This window comes from Corvus cornix, chromosome 26, assembly GCF_000738735.6.
Source record: "Corvus cornix cornix isolate S_Up_H32 chromosome 26, ASM73873v5, whole genome shotgun sequence".
Lineage (NCBI taxonomy): Eukaryota > Metazoa > Chordata > Aves > Passeriformes > Corvidae > Corvus > Corvus cornix.
Window position 1 is genome coordinate 6,328,831 of NC_046354.1, and position 19,618 is coordinate 6,348,448.

General features: G+C 57.8%; 1 protein-coding gene across 1 annotated transcript; it reads left to right on the forward strand.

Moving 5' to 3' along the window:
- The first annotated feature begins 6,358 nt into the window (after window positions 1-6,358).
- On the forward strand, window positions 6,359-18,718 carry DENND2D (DENN domain containing 2D). The gene is given in 13 exon segments (XM_039565439.1): window positions 6,359-6,647; window positions 6,650-6,775; window positions 9,825-10,009; window positions 10,541-10,653; window positions 10,793-10,862; window positions 11,981-12,058; window positions 12,170-12,310; window positions 14,244-14,392; window positions 14,506-14,683; window positions 15,151-15,192; window positions 15,799-15,889; window positions 16,299-16,538; window positions 17,822-18,718. Coding segments are annotated over 13 exon segments (1,695 nt in total). The 5' UTR covers window positions 6,359-6,427; the 3' UTR covers window positions 17,884-18,718.
- Window positions 18,719-19,618: the final 900 nt, after the last annotated feature.

Below are 19,618 nucleotides of genomic sequence, written 5' to 3' on the forward strand. Positions count from 1 at the left end.
GAGATGGGGGGGTCTTCTGCCTCCCAAGTGCTGACTCCTCAGAAGGAGGAGAAATTCTCAGTCACACAAAATCTGAGCGCAGCCCTGGGAGAAGGGCTTGGGGTGTTGGTGCTCAATGTGCCCCAGCTGTGTGCGCTGGGCCTCAGAAACCCCCCGAGCCCTCAGCTGAGCCCCCAGCGTGGGCAGCAGGGAAGGGGAATTCTGCCCCTCTGCCCCCTCAGCTGAGACCCCACCTGCAGAGCTGCCTCCAGCCCTGGGTTCCAGCACGGGAAGGACCTGGAGCTGCTGCAGCGAGTCCAGAGGAGGCCACGGAGCTGCTCCGAGGGCTCTGGAGCCCCTCTGGTCTGGAGCCAGGCTGGGAGAGCTGGGGGTGTTCACCTGGAGAAGAGGAGGCTCCAGGGAGAGCTCAGAGCCCCTTCCAGGACCTAAAGAGGCTCCAAGAGAGCTGGAGAGGGACTGGGGACAAGGCATGGAGTGACAGGACAAGGGGGAATGGCTTCCCACTGCCACAGGGCAGGGATAGGTGGGATATTGGGAAGGAATTCCTCCCTGTGAGGGTGGGGAGGCCCTGGCACAGGGTGCCCAGAGCAGCTGTGGCTGCCCCTGGATCCCTGGAAGTGTCCAAGGCCAGGCTGGATGGGGCTTGGAGCAATGTGGTCTAGTGGAAGGTGTCCCTGTCCATGGCAGGGGGTGGAAGAGGATGAGATTTGAGGTCCCTTCCATCCCAAACCATTCTGGGATTCCATGGCACAGCGAGCTGGGTGCAGGGACCCACCCTTTGCTCTGTGACACGGCCAACTCGCCGAGGGAACCCATCCCTTCTGCAGGCTGGAAATGCCCCGGGATCCCACGGGGCAGTGGTGGCCAGAGGCGTCATTCCTGCCCAGCACCTGTAAAGCCCTCAGGATCCCTTGGGGTGCTCAAACGTTGCAGGAATGCCAAGCGACATGCAGGGCTGTTGCCTGCCCTGGCTGGCACTGAAGGTGAGAAGCTGATTTATTTTCAGGACCTGCAAAGCCCTAGGGAGGTGGACACGGCCAGGCTGGGCACCAGGGATGGCTCTTTTCTGTCCCTGGCACTGTGACTTCACAGTAAAGCGTTGGGACTCTCCAAAAGTTCACATCTTCCCGCAAGCCAGGCCGTGACCCAGTCCCACCCCAGTGCCTGCACAAGGGAAAACACCCTTTAGGCTCTTTGTGACCCTGGCTAGGTCTTCTTGTGGGGTGGTTCTTTTACACCCCAGCACGGCAACCAGGAGAGAGGGGGGGGACAAGGAGGGAGCTGCCAGGGCCAGTTATCTGATCCCAGCAGCCCCAGTGTAAACTTAGAATGGCCTTTTGGAAAGAACTTGCTGTGGCAAAACACGCAGTAAATCAGTGCTCTGAGTGCCAACAATATTTCGAGATTAGCAAATCTTAAAGCTCACTTTGGGGTCGTGGGTTGGAGCCCTGCCAGTGTAACTGGGGGGGGTCTTCCTCACCTCGCACCCTCCAGCTCCCAGGGATTGCACCAAGCTGCAAATCCTTGCTTTTCGAAGGAGATGGGACAAGGTGCAGGGTCACCAGTGGGTGTGGGGTCCCGCAGCCCACTCCTGTGGATTCTCACCCCGTGCTCCTGAGAAGCAGAACTGACCCTCTGATTTCTGTGCCTTTTCCTTTCTGGACTACCTTGGAAAATCCCCGGTTTCCTCCCATTTTTTATCAAGTAACAAACCCGGCTCCCACCAGTTGCCCTGGCCCTTTCTAGCATCATCCTGTGATCCCTGGGACAAGTCACCGTGACTTCCAGCACCATCACCCCACCCCTCCCTCCCCAGTGTCTCCAGTGTCCCCAGCACCCCAGCACTGGGCTTTCCACTGGGCTTCAGGGTGAGAATGCCCAGGACTTAAAAGCCACCCAGGAGGTGGGACCCCAGTGCTTCCAGACATGTCACAAGTTTTCCTTGCTCAGCTGAGGGCTCATTCAACCTGTGAGACAAAGAGAAGGGAGAAGCCCTTGGAAGTGAGCTGGAAAAGGGGCATCAGATACCTGGGAGCCCCAGCCAGGTGCATCCCAATGGAAAATCACCACAGGCTCTGCATCCTGCAGGAGACTGACCCCTGAAACACCTTCCCAAGGGCAAAACATCCTGGAAATGGCATTTTAACCCAGGATAAATCCCTGGGTCATCACAGGAGGCCTTAGGGAAGATCCCAGGCTACACCTGAGAGTTCTGTGGCTTGACCCTTTCCAGGCCATTTGTAGTTTGGATGCAGCTGTGTTGAGAATGGAGGAAACCACTTCATCCAGAGCAGTATTCCATCAAGGATCTGGAGGAATGTGGGACTGAAACCCCGATTGCTGCTGCTCTTACATCCATGCTGTTTGAGTGAACACCCTGAATTATTCCAAGCTTAGACCTCCTGTCACTGAGTTCTCAAAAAGGTTTGTGTTGGCCACAGAAGGTCACTCCTGTCTGTGTCAGGGAGAGCAGGAAATGTTGCTTGTTGGAAGGACACTGTCAGTGTAGCTGAGCTCCTGCTCCTTGTGGAACTACTACAAAATAAAAAGCTGCCAAGGTCAGGTGCAGCAGCAGCACAGGCTGATATTCAAAATAATGCTCCTGCTTATTGGCATTGTGGGATGGCTCCCACCTGTGGTGCTGCATGGACCTGACCTCAGAGTGCAGGGAAAAGAATTCAGCAAAACCAGCACGGAGCTGCGCCAGGGGAGGGTCAGGCTGGAGATCAGGGAAAGGTTCTTCCCCCAGAGGGTGCTGGGCACTGCCCAGGCTCCCCAGGGAATGAATGGGCACAGCCCCGAGGCTGCCAGAGCTCCAGGAGTGTTTGGACAGTGCTGCCAGGGATGCCCAGGGTGGGGTTGTTGGGGTGTCTGTGCAGGGCTGGGAGTTGGACTGGATGATCCCTGAGAGTGTCTCCCAGCTCAGGGGCTCCTGTGATTCTGTGATCTGTGGTTGCCCAAATGCCAACAGCAATGCCAGCCCAGCTGGGAGCCTGTAAGCTGAGATGTCCCCTGGCCAGAAAACAGCCTCGTAGCACTTGCCCTGCACTGTACTTGCAAAGGGGCTGCAGCCCAGCATGAACCCTCCCTGTCCACCCAGCACTGCCCAGGCCCCTCTCCCCAACACCACGTTCATGAAATCCCAAATGTAGATTGAAATTCTTGGGGTTAAAACCATGAGGTGCAAGGAAAAGTGGCTAGATTGTCTTTGTTTTCCAGTCCCTGGGAGCTTTGTAGCCTCCTCTACAACCACCATGCAAAAATTGGGCCCTAAATCTTTTTCCGTGTAAAAATGGGCAAATTTTGGGTGTGTGACTTTGACATGGGGGTCTCTGCACCCCAGCAATGGAACAAGGAGGCCTTTGGGGGGATAAGGGATGTGCTTGGTGTACCATGAGGGATGACATCTTTTTTACTTCCCCGATCTGGGTCTGCTTTGCTCCTGGTCATGGCTCAGGGTGTCCCAGCTGAGGCCCCAGCAGGTCACTCTGCACCCACAGGGAAAGAGGAGCCGGCAGAGGATGTTCCATGGCACCCGTTCTGCAGTGCTGGGAGGGACCACGGAGCACGGAAGAGGGCAGAGAGCCAAGCATCAACGGCAGGAACGGTGCAAACACCGTGTGCTGAACCCACACATCCTCGGCCTGAGCACGAATCTCCCGAGAGCCAGAAAACCGAAGGGAAAAGTCCGTCCAGTGGAGGTCCCCTCTCCCGGAGAGATTTCTTTGCTCTAATGCCGCCATCCAGTGGGAGAAACTCCCTGACTTGGGAAAGGCTGGGAAAGAGGGCGTTGGGGTCCCCACCACCCTCGGGCTGCCCTCGGTGGCCTCCCTGCCGAGGCTGCTGCGACTGCACTCCATCCTCCGTTTCCAAGCCGCGATCCAGCCTGGAGGCGACGGGCAAAGCAGAAACGGCTCACGCGGCCCCCGAGCTCCTCCGGCACCCGGAGAGGGGATGGGGAAGGAGGGAAGAAGCGCCGGGGTCAGGCGAGGGCTGCAAGCCCAGAGGAGGAGGAGGAAGCTGAGATGCGAGCAGGGTCCGAGCCGTGAGGACAGCCCGGTCCCAGGCGATGCGGCCCCGCGGACACTCCCAGCGCTCCCCTCCCGCTCCCCGCGGTGGGAGCGCACCGAGCCTGCAGAAACCGAGCTCCAGCGCGTATTCAGCAGCACCGCGGCTTCGAGGAGGGAAAAAAAAGCCAAACACAAAACTCCCTGCGGCTGGTCAGGGAAGCGAAACGACTTTGGCAGCGGCCGCGGAGCAGCGCGACGGCGAGCGGGGGACGCGCGGTGGCCAGCGGCCCCCAGGATCCCACAATGCGCCTGTTTGTTGTCCCGGTGGGCGGCCGGATTCCCGCAGAAAGGAGCTTTCAGTGGGAATATTCAGAAGTTCAACCTCTCGCAGCAACGCAAGGTTTGCTGGATTGTGCCATGGCACAAAGGGACAGTGTTTCCTCGGGAGCGGGAGGTTTTGTGGCTGGAACACGGCGCTTTTCTTCCCGCACAGAAGCCGCCTGAGCGGAATCACGGCGTTATCGAGGCGGGATCGCACTCAGAGACTTGCCTTAAAGGGAGAAAGCAGAAAAAACCCCAGTGTTTATGGGTATGAAATCAGAGAATTTGGGGGGTTTTCTTCTATCTGAAAGCAGCAGCTGTTTTCCTAAGGTGGCGCCAGTTTCCACGGAAGCGTGCGTATTCCTGCAAAATCGAGGGGAAAACCCCTAACTTTTCCTTTCCCTTTGTGCCTAGAGGAAATTTGTTCTGGGAACAAGCCCTGTACGCAAACAAACAAGCTGTCCTCTCCTCCGGGAAGCACAAATTCTTTCCCACCCACTCAAAATCAGCCAGAAAAATGACTCCTGGACCAGCAATTCCCCGATAACCCCAATGAGGAGGCAGCATCCTGGCTGAATCAGAGGCACGTGTCCCGGTGGGGACGAAGTTTGGAAGCATCCACCACCTCTGCAAGCTGGTGAAGGCCACTTCTAGCGTCTGCAAACCCATCCTCGAGCTCCAGCCCACACTCGGGAAAGGGAGAGGGATGGGAGGTGTTGCAAAATAAAAAAGATGAGGACATTTGGTGTAGGGAATCTGCTCTACAGCTGCAAACGGCCCCATGCTGGCACTGAGGCAGAGAACTGTGCACAGCTCATCACACCTGGAGTCCAATAACCGATAGCTGTGCCCAAGGTCCCTGTGTGTGTTTAATTAGGATCATAGAAGGTATTCATGACTTCAATTTTCGGATCAGGGAATGGTTTGGAACAGATCTTAATTACTGCAGAAGCACTGCCCAAAAACAGCAGAGCAAATATTGGGGGACAGGCTGAGAACGGGAAAGGGGGATTGTGCTTTTAAAGATAACATTGGTTTTAAAGAGACTTTCCCCGTGGTGCGTGTGGAGCAGTGAAACCACCCGGCACAGCCGAGCAGCTCCGCAGTGCCCGGGCGTGCCCGAGGCAGGGAAACCCCCGGCTCGCAGCACAAGACACTGCGCTTCCTTCCTGCAACGAAGGAGGATGGCAACCGGCCTCCAGCCCAAGAGCTGGACGAAACACCTCTCAGTATCTCTAGGAGGGAGGATACACCTCTGACCGGTGGAGAAACGCCAGCCCGAGGTACAGCTCAACCCGGCCAGACGAGCTCTCAGCCCACGGCACTGGGAATGAAGCGCTGTGGAGCCACCGGAGCGGGTGATGGGCTGAGTGCCCATCTCACTGCAGAGCGAGAGACCCCAACACCTCTGTACCCTGCAGGGGACGGGTCAGTGTCGTCTCCGACTCCGCAGAGGCTGCGCTGGTCCTGGCACTGGTGGGGGCCCAGGGAGAAAAGGGCTTGGACGAGGCCGGGAGGCTGGAGCAGGGTTTGGGCAATGCCGTGGCAGTGGGCAATGACTGTTTTGTCCCCTTGTTCCCACGGTCCATGCCCCGATTCCCACCCTGTGCCCAGTCGTGCCCTGTGCCCCAGCCTAGGCTGTGCCGGCTGCCTACTAGTGTGCCCAGCCCCGTTTGAGGGGATGCTCAGGTCCCTCTGTGTCCGGTGCTCCGGGTGTCCCCATGCCCGATTCTCCTGGATGCCCCATGCCCGGCTCCTCCTGGCATCCTTATAACTCGGGGTGTTCCCAGCTCCCCCATTCCCGCTTGTCCCCATGACCATCGTGCCCGCGTGCTCTCAGATCCCGGTGCTCCCAGTACCCCCGTGCCCCTGCTCTTCTGCAACCAGGTCTTCCCTCCTCCCCCATTCCCGATGCTCCCAGAACTCCCGTATCCAGGTTCCTCCCAGGACCTCCTTGCCTGGTGCTCCCGACTCCTCCCCAGTGCTCCCAGGACTCCCATTCCCAATTCTTCCCTTACCCCCTGTCCTGTGTACTCCCGGATCCCCCATCCCCAGTTCCTCGTGGCATCCTCGGCTCCCTGCTCCCCTCATTCCCGATGCCCCCGGGCCCCCCACGCCCGTTTCTCCCGTTTCTCCCGGGCCACCCCGTGCCCCAGTGCCCCCACTCCCCGGACGAGTCCCCCGTGCACGGGCGGTGCCAGGTGTTGCCCCGTTCCCCGCTCCTCCTCCTCCTCTCCGCCCCGTGCCGTCCCTCCTCCCCCGGGAAAGCGAAAGCACGGCGGGCGGAAGCCGAGCGCTCCCCGCCGGGCCGGGCCGGGCCGGGGCCGCACCGGGACCGCACCGGGACCGCACGGGGACCGCACCGGGGCCACTCCGCGCCGCGGCCACCATGGCTTCCATCGGCAACTTCTTCCGACGGAGCCTGCGGCGCGCCGGCCGCAGAGGTGAGGGGCGGGAGGGGCTCCGGGAGGTGCCGGTGCCGGTGTCAGGGTCGGTGTCGGTGTCAGGGTCGGTGTCGGCGTTGGGACAGGTCCATCCCCAGTGCCGCGGCTGCGGGAGCCGACGGCTGCCGGCGGAGCGGGGACGTTCCCGAACAGACGGCAGCGGCTCGGTCCCTCCAGCCCTCTTCGCACCCCCCGGCGGAGCCCAGCTCGGGCCGGCTGCCCCGGGACTCGCCGCATCTCTTGCTCCATTCTCGGGGGCTCAGCCCGTCCCGAAGGTTCAGCCCATCCCGAGAGCTGCACCCCGTCCATCCCCGGGAGCCCACCCCTTCCCAGCTGAGCCCACCCCAGCCCCAGGGGCGACCCCACAGATCCCCTACCTCCCCACATCCCCACTGAATAAGGCATCGCAGGTCATGCCGGCGCATGGCATCTGGGACATCCCTGGGGGCTTCCATGGGGGGACCCACGAGGGGGATGGTGCCCCTCAAGACAGTTGGGTGTTGCAGAGCCTTCAGAAGGCAGTGCAGAAATCGGTCCTTTGGGATTTATGAGCTTTTCCGAGATACCGAAGGGATCATCGGAGTTTTCTGGCTGCCAGAACAAAGCAGTTGGAGCAGCCTGTGGATCTGGGGGGCTTACTGCTCTCCCCTCCCCGTCTGGCTCTGGCTCCGTGTGCGCTCGATGTTCCCAGCTCAGCAGAAGAGGTTTGATAAAGCGAAAGCCATTTCCTCTCCACTGGGGCAGGTGGGCAGCTGGGCGGCACGAGAAGCTGAGCTCCCCCGCCAACCAGGTCGGGAAACTTTGGCACACCAGAGCCCGGGAGTTTTCCGGGAAAAGCAAACCGGTTGTGCCACAAGCAGAGTGGGGCTGAGCACAGCCCTTGGCGATAAGAAAAGCCCACGGCAGCCTTTGCCCTCTCCGTGCCCGGTGGATGGAAGGGTGAAGATCCACGTCACCGGCAGCCACTTTCCATCCGGGAGCCGCGAGAGCCCTCCTGGCCACCCTCCTCCTTCCCCTCCTCGCAGGGGCTGCTCCCACTGCTGCTCCCACTGCTCGGTTGTCCCCGAATCTTCCTGGCACGGGCTATGGGAGAGTCATTGGCTCTTGTGACCCTGGCTCATGTTCCCGGGAGATGAGGCACTGAATCCTGCCGGTTTGGGGCTGCGCTGGGCTCTCTGATGTTCAGCCTGCCTGACAGTTCACTCCATACATCCCTGGAGCTCATCTTCCAGCCCAGGGATGGGGAGCTGTGGTCTTGGAGGGGTTTAGGCTCTGCCAGTGAGGGCTTTGCAGGCAGACCTAGCACTCCTGGGGGATCCACACTTCCATGTGCGAGGCAGAGCCATGGCCTGGCATGGCCAGGCTCTCCAGAGCAGCGGGTTTGACTTGTTTGCTTGTAAACCCCACAGACAAAGATGCAAATCCAGTCCTTGCTCGAAAGCACATCTGGTGTTCTCTGAAATGCAGGATGGGACTGGATAGGCAGGATTTAACTGGACTTTCATCTTGCCCTGGTGAGGGGAAAACAACCAATGCCAGCGTCCAGCGCAGATGGGGGACACCAGCAGCCCTCCCATGGCACAGCCTTGTTCCCTGGGGTGCCCCCAACAGCAGCCTCCTGCCTGGGTCAGACATGGGACTAGAGCAAAGCCAGTGCTGGAGCATCCCAAGGAAGAGCAGGAGAAGCAATGCACATCTTGTCAACCTTTTCCCTGTGCTGGAGCATCCCAAGGAAGAGCAGGAGAAGCAATGCACATCTTGTCAACCTTTTCCCTGGCCTGGAGCACCTCGCTGGGCAGGTCCAGGATGATCCCCAATGAGGAGAAACCAGAGGTGTCCTCAGCCAGGTCTCATCCTCAGGACACTCCCAGGCTTCCCCTGCTGCAAAGGAACCTCTTTGGGATGAATTTCACCTTGTGAAAGAGGAAGGACTTTGCATGTGGGGTGGAGCAGCCCCAGGGTGCACGCAGGGGTGGCTTTGAGCATTTCCCGACCCCGAGCTGGGAAAGGCATTTCTGGTCCCTGGGAAGGGACATCCTATGATGGGACTGTGAGTGTCACCTCTCAGCCCTAGCCAGCTGTGGCACAACCAGAAGAACCCAGGGATGAACTCTGCAATCTGGGGACAAACTGCAAGAGCCAGTTATTTCATCCAGCCACTTATTTCTTTTCTTTGCTATTCCTAAAAGAGCAGCTCAATTTTTCTGCTCCAGCTCCCCACCATAATCAGAGATGGGACAGTTTCTGTGCCAAGAACAAGGGATAAAGGGAGGCACAAGTGGCCTCTGGCAGAGGGAAGAGCTGTGGCATGGCCTGGCTGCAGTCTCTGTCCGGCATTTAGCTCCTTTCCAGCCCTCGGGTCTCACTGTCCCACTGTGGTCATCCCAGGGCCCTTGGAGATGCTGGATGGGGCTCTTCCCCCTCCTATTCCTGGCTGTTCAGGGTGTGACAGCTGACGCTTCCCAGCTGCCTTCCCCAACCGGCCCGACAAGAGCTGGGGCGGAATCTCAGGCAACTGCTTTGCTTTGGGAGCTGTGGTTTAGGGAATACCCTCGAGTAGCTCATTTGCAATCAGCAGTTCCCAGGACATCTGGCAGGGAGAGGTTGGGATTCATCTGACTGGAGCTTTTGGGGGTGCTTGAACAAGATCTGGGCTGTTTGTTTGCTGTTTACTTCCCCTAAGGGAATAAAATTAACTGTTACAAACATTCCCACACCTCCCTGCAGATGTTTAATGCAGAGCCCATCTGCTCTCCCTCATTCCACATGCCCACTTCGCTCTGGGCATCCCTCTGCCCTCGCTGGGCTGGGGCAAAGGAGGGCTCAGGGTTTCTTAGGATTTTCCCTAAAAGACTCATAAAAGCCTTTCTCTTTCCTTTTCATGTCCCCAGCTGCTCATATTTCAAAAGTCCTGGGCACCAGGACCTGGTTCCTTCCAGCCCCTTTAGCCAGTTCATGTGTAACTCTGCAACTCCTCCCTTGCCCTCAGGACACCTCACACCTTTCATTGCACTCTGATCTGATTTTTTGGGTTTTTTTTTGGCTTCAGAAGGAAAAGATGGGGCCTCTGCTGCAGAAAACACCCCCCCGCGGGTGCCACAGGGGAAGCCGGGGGAGCGGAGCTCGGTCTTCTACTCGGCTGGGCAGTTCTTCTTCGAGTACCTGGTGGTGGTGTCGCTGAAGAAGATGTCAGATGGACATTATGAACCCAAGATAACCTACCAGTTCCCAAAGGTATTTAGTGCCGTGTTTCTGATAAGATCCGTGTTCCACATTTAGGGGAGAAGGGGATGTTGTTCCTTCCCCATCACTAAAGCCATGGAAGGAGAAAAGTGCCCCATGCCCTTGAGTCACAGCCCCAGACCCCAGGGCTTTTCCTGCCCCGGGTTGGGGTTGCTGGGACCATCTGTCCCTCCCCATGATCCCAGCCCAGGGCCACAAACCCCAGGAGGAAACTCCCAGGGGTTGTCTTTGGCCTCCTGTTCCAAAAGGGGAGACCACAGCAGGGAAATCACACCTCAGGGAGGCGGCACAGGAGGAGATCCCAGTTTGCCAAGGGTGCCTCTGCTTTGCCTCACTGTCCATGGGTGAAAGTCAAAATTTGGATTTTTGGGAGATGCTTGTCCAGACATGTGCACACCCCTTCTGCATCATTCTGAGCTGGGGGTCGCTTTGGGACAGACCCCATTCCACCCCACCCCACCCCGTCCCTGGGGATGATGGGGGCCCTCCATCTCCCTGACTCTTGGCATCGCTTCCTTCCAGCGTGAGAACTTGCTGAAGGGCCAGAAGGAGGAGGAGGAGCGTCTCCTGCAAGCCATCCCCCTCTTCTGCTTCCCCGACGGCAACAACTGGGCCCCTGTCACGGAGTTCACCAGGTACCTGCCCCACTGCAGGGTCTGGGCTGGGGCCCCCACCCCTGTTGGACTCCTGAGGGCTGGAAGGACCAGCCCAGCCCAGCCCAGCCCAGCCCAGCCCAGCCCAGCCCAGCCCAGTCCGTGTTTTCTCTCCTTGCAGTGAAACCTTCTCTTTTGTCCTGACCAACGTGGACGGCAGCAGGAAGATCGGCTACTGCAGGCGGCTGCTGGTGAGCCCTCCCCACCCCACCCCCATCGGGGGTGTCACCCCCTCCCCACGGTGGGACACAGCACCTCCTGACCTGCCCACAGTGCAGCTCTTGGGGACGTGCCTCAGAAGCCCCCTTTGGCCTTGACCAAAGTGATGACAAGCAGCAAGAGGGTACCCAAAGGGGGTTTTGGAGCTCTCTGCTGAGGCATCAGTCGGATGCTGACTGGAGGAAACAATGAGTGTTCACAAAACATGTGGATGTGGCACTTGGGGACACAGTTTAGGGGTGAATGTGATGGTGCTGAGCTGACTTTTGGACTTGGAGATCTTGGAGGGCTTTTCCAAACTTAACAGTTCTGTGATTCCCCCCTGGTTTCCACAGTTTCCCTGGCTCCTTTCCCTTGTCTGAGGTGGTCAGGGTGGCTGAAAATCCCACTTGGGATCAGGATGGGAATGCAGCCATCCAGGCACCAAGGAGCTGGGAGCCCTCAGCCCCATCCCCACAAAAACTGCATCTGAGCAGTGGCTGTTTGGCAGCTCATGGGTTTGACCAGCTCAGGGGCTCTGAGGTGCGATGGTCTTCCCTGGCTGCTGCTTTAAACAGGGACATAAATCCAGGAGGGCATCCCTGTGCCACAGCCTGGGGTCTTGCTGGTTCCCACCATCCCTTCACCCTGGTGAACCTTCCCATTTCAGCATCCAGGGCTGAGCTCAGGCTGTTGGAGGGCTGACAGTGCAGAGAGCAAACAGACCCAGGGTAGTCCAGTTGGAAAGGGGAAAAAAAGCCAGAGAACTCATCCTGATGGCCCCTGTTGTAGCAGGAGACAGGATTAACCCCAAGGATGGTGGGGCAGGATGTCTTGGAGAACGTGTCTGGGTGGGAGGAGAGTTTGGGAATATGCCAAAGGACTTTGTACCAGAATTATGAACAGCTTAGGCACCCAAATCACCTTCTCTGGGCACCCTCTGCTTTTCCAGCATCAGCTGCATCCTTAGCCTTGGTCCCGGCCCCTGATCTGAAAATCCCCCAGTGAGTGACTGGGAATTTGAGGGGAGCAAGTGAGGATCCCTTTGGAGAGCATGGAGCTGGTGCAGGGGGCTGGGAGATGCTCAGATCCTTTTCTCACACTCTTCCAGCCATCCGGGCGTGGTGTCCGGCTCCCTGAGGTTTTCTGCATCATCAGCTGCCTGGGCTGCTTTGGGCTCTTCTCCAAGGTAGGGACGTGGTGGCTCTGGCCCCGTGGTGGCCCTGTCTGGCCCAGTGGTGGCCCTGGCGACTGCTCCTTTGTCTGCTGGGCATTCCTGGCTCACCTCTTTCTCCCCCAGATCCTGGACGAGGTGGAGAAGAGGCGCCAGATCTCCATGGCAGTGATCTACCCCTTCATGCAGGGCCTTCGGGAATCGCCCTTCCCAGCTCCAGGGAAGACTGTCACCATCAAAAGCTTCATCCCCGAGTCGGGCACAGAGGTTGGTGGGGAACCCGGGGTCACCTCCTGGACTGCTGCAACGTGAGGAGCCCGGGCTGTGTCCGGGAGCATCCTCCACACCTGCAGCACCCCGGGGAGCTCACTGGAGCAGGGCAGGGTGGGTCAGGCTGCCAGCGGCCTCATCCCTTGGGAATATGGCTGTTACCTCCCTCCTGATCTGGGAGGAGAGCAGTGAGGGTGAGGATGGAGCCCATCCCCAGGGGATGCTGCCCCATCTTTGCATCCTCTGCAGCCCCCCCAGCCTGCAGCTGGAACTGCCACACAAAAACCTCTGTGGACACCGTGCCGGGACTTGCACCGCCCTGATGCCAGAGTGGGATCTCGTGCCAGGGGCTGGGAGGGGGGTGTTGTGCCAGTGGCTGGGAGCTGCTCCTGCTCCTGAGCCAGTGCTGGGGACCACAGTGGTGCCAGGGCTGTCGGGGGCTGCAAATTTCTTCCCAAAAGAGGTGGTCGGGCACTGGCACAGCCTGTCCAGGACAGTGGTGGAATCACCATCCCTAGAAGTGTTCAAAAACCACACGGATGTGGCGCTTGGGGATGGGGGTTACCGGTGAATGTGGAGTTGCTGATTTTAGAGGGCTTTTCCACCCCTGATGATTCCATGATTCTACTCTTCTCCATACCACTGTGCTCAGCTCCCAGCCTTGATTCCTGCCTGGTTTAGCCCCCCGGGCAGGTGCAGGTGTGTGGCAAGCCCAGCTCTTCCCTGTGGAGAAAAGATCTGATCCAGGCAGGGATGAGAAGATCTCATCGTGCCCACGCACGGCCCAGACTCGCACGGGCACAGCCTTTTCATTTGCTTTTTCTTTCTCTTGTGGCAAAGCCGAGCTGGAAAAATAGGAAAGATCCACTCTGGCACTGGGCAAAATATCCTTAATGCTGAGCATCCCATGTATGTGCCCTGCCAGGGAGGCCCTCAGAGCAGGATCCCTCCTCTAGAGCAGTTTAGCAGCTGGTGATCCAAGCGATTTCTTCATCCAGGGAGCTTGTGCAAGGCATTGCAGGTTGCTCAATGCTCTGGCCCAGGGCCATGGTTGGGAGCACGGCCTGGGCTGCCAGAGAGAGGAAGAATGAGGATGTTCTTTGAAAGAGCTGCGCTGTGGGGCTCTGGGCAGGGGCTGGAGCAAGGCAAGGAGATCACTGAGACCAGAAAAGGAGGGGAAATAAATCCTGGGTGCTGCATGGGCTGAGAGCTGGGGATGAGGCAGGATTTGTGCTGGAAAGGGGCTGTGGGGCCCAGCCAAGCCTGATGCTGCTGGCTTGGAAGATGCTGCTTTGGTGGAAAGGCACAGGGAGAAGGGGCTTCACCCCTGAAGGATGGGGAGAGGGGCCAGGACTGTGTCATGAGCTGCACAGTTCAGGTACTCGCTGTGTCCGGCTGCCACAGGGCGATCGATGGGATCAGGAGAATTGCCATGGGCAAAGGCAGCTGAGTAGCCAGCCTGCCTGCAAATATCTATTAGAGCCCTCAGTTGTGGGACATCCTAGCCAGGAATCGCCAGGCTGACCCTGCCAGAGAGGCTTTAGAGGAAGGGTTTGTCATGCCCTCCCCACTCCTCCGTTTCCTGGCAGGTCACAGGTGACCTGTCAGACACTGAGATGGGACATGTCCCTGCCACCCCCTGCCAGGGACTTGGGAGCACTGGAGAAATGAGGCATTTGGGTAAAAAATCCAGTGCCCAAATAAAGAGCCCCCCAGTGCACATCACCGACGGCTTCCCTGAGTCCTCAGCGCTGCACAGGCTGGATCTCCTGGCAGGATGAGACGGGGTTTGTCCCTTGCACATGGACACGGTGGGTCCTGCAAACACTGGGTCATTAATTGCTTCCAAATCACCTTCTCAGGGAGCCAGGGCAGGACAGGGGGAGCATTGTCCCCCCTAAGCTGGGGTTCCATGGCTCTTCCTTGGCAGCTCATCGAGCTCACACGGCCTGTGGATGCCCACCTGGAGCATGTGGAGTTCCAGGCTCTGCTCCAGCGGCTCAGCCCTCAACTCATCCTGCACATCTTCGCCTCTGCCATGCTGGAGCGACGGCTCATTTTCCTTGCTGAGGAGCTGAGGTGAGTCCCAATCTCTTGCCCATAAAAATGCCCTTGAAGTGGCACAGGACACAGCAGAGCTCGAGGTGGGACGTTCCCTCGTCCCCACCATGGTATCACCACCTGTCCCGCAGTGTCCTGTCTCAGTGCATCCATGCCGTGGCTGCTCTCCTGTACCCCTTCACCTGGGCTCACACCTACATCCCCGTGGTCCCCGAGTGCCTGCTGGACACCGTGTGCTGCCCCACGCCCTTCATGGTCGGCATCCAGATGCGGCACCTGGAGCGGGTCCTGGAGCAGCCAATGGAGGAGGTATTTCATCCCGAGGGGAGGGCAGCTGGATGGAGCCATTGGTTAATCCGTGTCCCCAGCTCTGGCTCGGCCCCAGGGCTGGAGGCTCTACTTGTGCCCTTTTCCCATTCAGGGAGGCTGGAAATGAGGGCATCTTCCATGTCCCGTCCTGTTGGTGCCTGGGGCGGTACCTCCACCCTCCCCGGGGCGCTGCCCTGCCCCTGCGGCTCCAGGAGCTGCTGCTGGGGTCACCCCAGCCTTGAAGCAGAGGAAAGCTGTGTGGGGACAAGCTGCCAAACCTGCAGCAAAAGCTGGCCCTGTGGGGAATGTGCTGGTCCCCCTGCCCAGGTTCCTCCAGCAGAGAGGGGCTGATCCCTCTCCTGCCACCCTCACGGGCTGGTGCCACACCAGTCCCATCCCAAAATGGGTGGGAGGAAGGCCAGATGCCTTGGCAGGGCTAAACCTGGTCACTCCCTGCTCTCTTTCAGGCTCTGATAGTTGATCTCTGTGAAGGGAAGATCATCCGGGCGGTAGGTGCTCCCTGTGTGGGGGTGGGGCTGGGGGTGGCCTAGGTAACCCCAGGAAGGGCCTTTTCTCCTTTGCTGTCAGCTACCTGGCAGCTTCCACATTTTTAAATGGCTTCAAACTGCCAGAGGGCAGGGTTAGACGAGATTTTGGGAAGGAATTCTGTCCTGTGAGGGTGGGCAGGCCCTGGCACAGGGTGCCCAGAGCAGCTGGGGCTGCCCCTGGATCCCTGGAAGTGTCCAAGGCCAGGCTGGATGGGGCTTGGAGCATCCTGGGACAGTGGAAGGTGTCCCTGCCATGGCAGGGGGTGGAATCCCTTCCAACCCAAACCCATCTGGGATTTTGTGGTTCTATGATTTTGGGGGCAGAGCCATCTCAGTGCCACCCACCCAGGGGAAATGCCCCATGTGGGAATGTCTGCAGCCACTGCACCTGGCTTTTGAGCCAGAACAGCAGGATCCATGCACGGGATACCCCACACCCACATCTCTGCAGCACATTATGATGATAATTAATTAATGAGCTTTGAAAGTCCCCCTGATGGGCTGCACCAACCCACGGCCCCCTGAGCTGGGTTCCCTCTGGTGCTTCATGGCCCCATTGCCTTCCAGGTGGGTGATGAGGAGGAGATCCTGCCCGGGAAGCTGCAGAACGAGATGCTGGTATCTCTGAACAGGCACAACAACAACAACAACGTGCACAGTAAGGATGTCTGTCATGGTAAAACAGCCCTGATCTGCCCTCTCCACGGCTACAGACCTCAGCCAAGGGGTTTTCCTAAAGGCACGTGGTCTGGGATGTTTCTCTCCCTATTTGCAGGGGTAATCCCTTGGCTTTTTCTCTGTTCTTTGAAACATGAGAGCAGGAACAGATCATTCTGCTAGAAAAATGGATTTTTGCTAATATTTAGAATGCTAAGATGCTGCCACCCTGGAAAGCAACACAGCCAGGGTTCCCTCAGCAAAATTAGTCTGATCTTTGATTAGTGGCAGAGGGAGGCTCTAAGCAAATCATTCCTTGGGATGCAAACCCAGACCAGGTTAAAAGAAGGCCATGCTGTCTGTGTTCAGAGGTGCCATCCCCACCTCTTGTGCTCCGTGTCCCCTTCCAGCCTCGGAGCAGGTGAACGCCCTGGTGTCCGAAGCCTTTGTGCACTTCTTTGTGCGGCTGGTGGGGCACTACGCCTCCTACATCAAGTGGGGCAGGAGCGGCTCCGGCAGCTTCCAGGAACGAGCCTTCTGCAAGGCCATTGCCTCCAAGAGCTGCCGCAGGCTCGTGAAAAAGTTTGTGAAGACCAACATGTTTTCCCTATTTATTGAGGAAGCGGAGAAGAGCAGGATCCCACAGGAAGGTAAGGTCCCGTTTCTCCTCCCCCCGCAGTGGGGTGAGCTCTGTGGAACCCTGGGCTGGTAGGTTTAGGGGCAGAGACACCTCGTGCCTGGTGAGGGATGGGATGCAGCCCAAGCTGAGGGTGTTCCGGGCACTGAGCAGATCCTGTGTGCTCTCAATGGCCTCATTTCTCCATCCCTGTCAAGCAATAAAAAATCCTCATTGTGACTCCCCATCCCTGGCAGTGTCCAAGGCCACACTGGACAGGGCTTGGAGTGACCAGGTCTAGTGGAAAGTGTCCCTGTCCAGGGCAGAGTTTGGAACTGGATGAGCTTTAAGGTTCTTTCCAACCCAAACCAGTGTGGAATTCTGGATTCTGTGATTCATTTTAGATTGTGTCACTCGCCTGGAGCTGGGGCCGGCTCACTGGGAGCTCTGTGTTGAGGCCAACAAGCAGCAGCAGCAGCACAAACATTTGGCTTGGGCACAGCAGCAGCTGCCGGGAGCCTGACTCAGCTCAGCCCCCAGCTCCGTGGCAGCAGGGCTGGTCCTTCCCCCTTCCCGGGGATTTACAGGGCACAAGGCAGAGCTGAGCCTCCTCCCAGCCTGGGACAAGGACAAATGGGCAGTGGAGGTGGAGGAAGCCACCCAAAAACTGTACTGGTGGATGGAGATATCCTGGGCTGGGATCTGCCACCACGCCCGGGGGGCTCCTGGCTGGCACTGCCTCAGGTGCTGCTTCTCTGCCCTTATGCGAGACCTTATAGGGCAAACCTGGACCTGGGCAGGGAGAGAGGGATGGCACAATCCCTCTTTTCTCATTGTATTCCCAGTCTACGTCACCATTCTGGCTTTCTGCTGGGTCTGCTGCTTTCTCCCTTCCTTGCTGGTGGGAAACACAAAACTGAACAGGAGTGAACACATGGGTTAAAAGCTCTGGCTAACCCAGCATAATAAAGCCTATTTTGGGTGAGAGGGATGGGTAGCATTGCAACCACCCCCATTTCACAGACTTACAGAATTCCAGAATTCCAACAAATTGGGTTGGAGGGACCTTTAAAGGGCATCTCGTTCCACCCCCTGCCATGGCAGGGACACCTTCCACTGTCCCAGGCTGCTCCAAGCCCCATCCAGCCTGCCTTGGACACTTCATTTCCACATTTACCCCACGTCCTCTCTGGGCACAGCTGTCCATCACCCAGCACAGTTTGGGGCACAAACACTTCCCAGGATTCGGGCTGCACAGCCCTGTATCCCCCATTCCAAACACCAGCACCCCACCTCATGACCTTTTCTCCTCCACAGCGTATTTCCAGCAGAAAATAACCGAGTACCACGAACAGAAGAAGCACCGAAGGGACTCCTGAAGTCCAGCCCAGGAGCAGAGCAGCAGGACTGGGATTGACACACCCCTGCCAGCAGCACCACACTGGACTCTGTTCCTGCCCACCTGGGACTCCTGAGCTGCCTGGGCACCAGTCCTGCCCTTTCTTCCTCAGGGCATCATTGCACTGCAGAACTCTTTGCACGGAGCTGGTGCCGGGCTGGGGTTTCCCTCCCAGCCGTGGTTGCTCCAGGGACACTGTGACTCCCAGTGCTCGGCCCTGCACAGTCCTTGTCCCCCCAGCACCTCACGCAGAGGGAGGGCAGCCAGGGCTGGCTGCAGGACAACAGGGGTTTAGAGTCATTATTAGAAGGGGGAAAAAAAGGGATGAGTAGGAAATAGTGTTACTTCTCATGGAAACAAACCAGGGGTTTGCAAATAAGGAACATCCCATTGAACAGTTCCTGAGGTTTTGTTATTAACAACTGTTTGATATTGTTTTATTGAGCCATTGTTAAACACCAGCAGGAGCAGGTGGGGGGGGTTTAGTGGTTTCCTCTCTCGCAGCTGCCGCATTACTGGTGCCACGTAGAGCCAAGTTTGGCTAAGGAAACAAAAATACTCATTTCCAGCAGGTTATTTATTTGTGCTGGAGCAAACTGTGAAGGCCACGTGGCTGTGGGGTGTCAAGGGGGAAACCAGCTGATCAACAGCTTTGGGGAGGGAGGAAGGATTTGTTCCATCCCAGAGTAAAAGGTGTCACCATCCTCCTTGGGTCTGGTCTTGGTGCCAACTTCTCTTAAAACCTTGCAGTTCCTCTCTGAAATGTGATGCCAGCAGCAGATTAAAGCTAAATTATTGTTCTCCTCCTTTCCAAATGCACTCACCCAGGAAATAAATATAGCAGCAGGGAAGCTGGGCTGGGGCTGCAGATCTGACTGGTCCCATCCCAGAGAAACCTGAGTCAGGTACTTCTCCCAGCAAAGGCTGGGGATGATGGCAGAGCTGCTTTCTCCTCTCTGGGATCATACAGCCAGGCTGTCACATCACTTGGTACCCAGCAGGCATCAAAATATCAAAAATATCCTGGAATCATGGAATCTCAGACTGGTTTGGGATGGATGTTCATGATCACCCAGTTCCACCCCCTGCCATGGGCAGGGACACCTTCCACTAGCCCAGGGTGCTCCAAGCCTCATCCAACCTGGCCTTGGACACTGCCAGGCACAGAGCAGCCACAGCTGCTCTGGTGTTCCAGGGCCTCTCCACCCCCACAGGGAAGAATTTCTTCCCAATATCCCATCTATCCCTGTCCTCTGGCAGTGAGAAGCCATTTCCCCTTGTCCTGTGACTCCAGGCCCTTGTCCCCGGTCTCTCTCCATCCTTCTCGTGGTTCCTTCAGGTACTGACAGGACACAATTAGGTCACCTCAAAGCTTCTCTTCTCCAGAGTGAACACCACCAATTCTCAGCCTTTCCCCACAGCAGAGCTGCTCCATCCCTCTGACCACCTCGTGCCTCCTCCCCTGGCTCCAAATCCAGTTTAACACAACTCTTGCAGTGGTACTGGAAGGCCCAGCAGGGGATTTTACACAAGCACTGAAAGGCAGCAGGCTGCCACTTGGCTCTTCCTCTCAGAGCTGGGCAACATCCACCCAAACAAGAGATAAAGGACATTTATTTTCAAACCCTTCATGCAGTCAGGCACAAATGTGACAGAAGCATGGCTGGGCACAGGGCACAAACAGCAGTGAAAGTCTCCAGCCCTGCTGAAGGAAA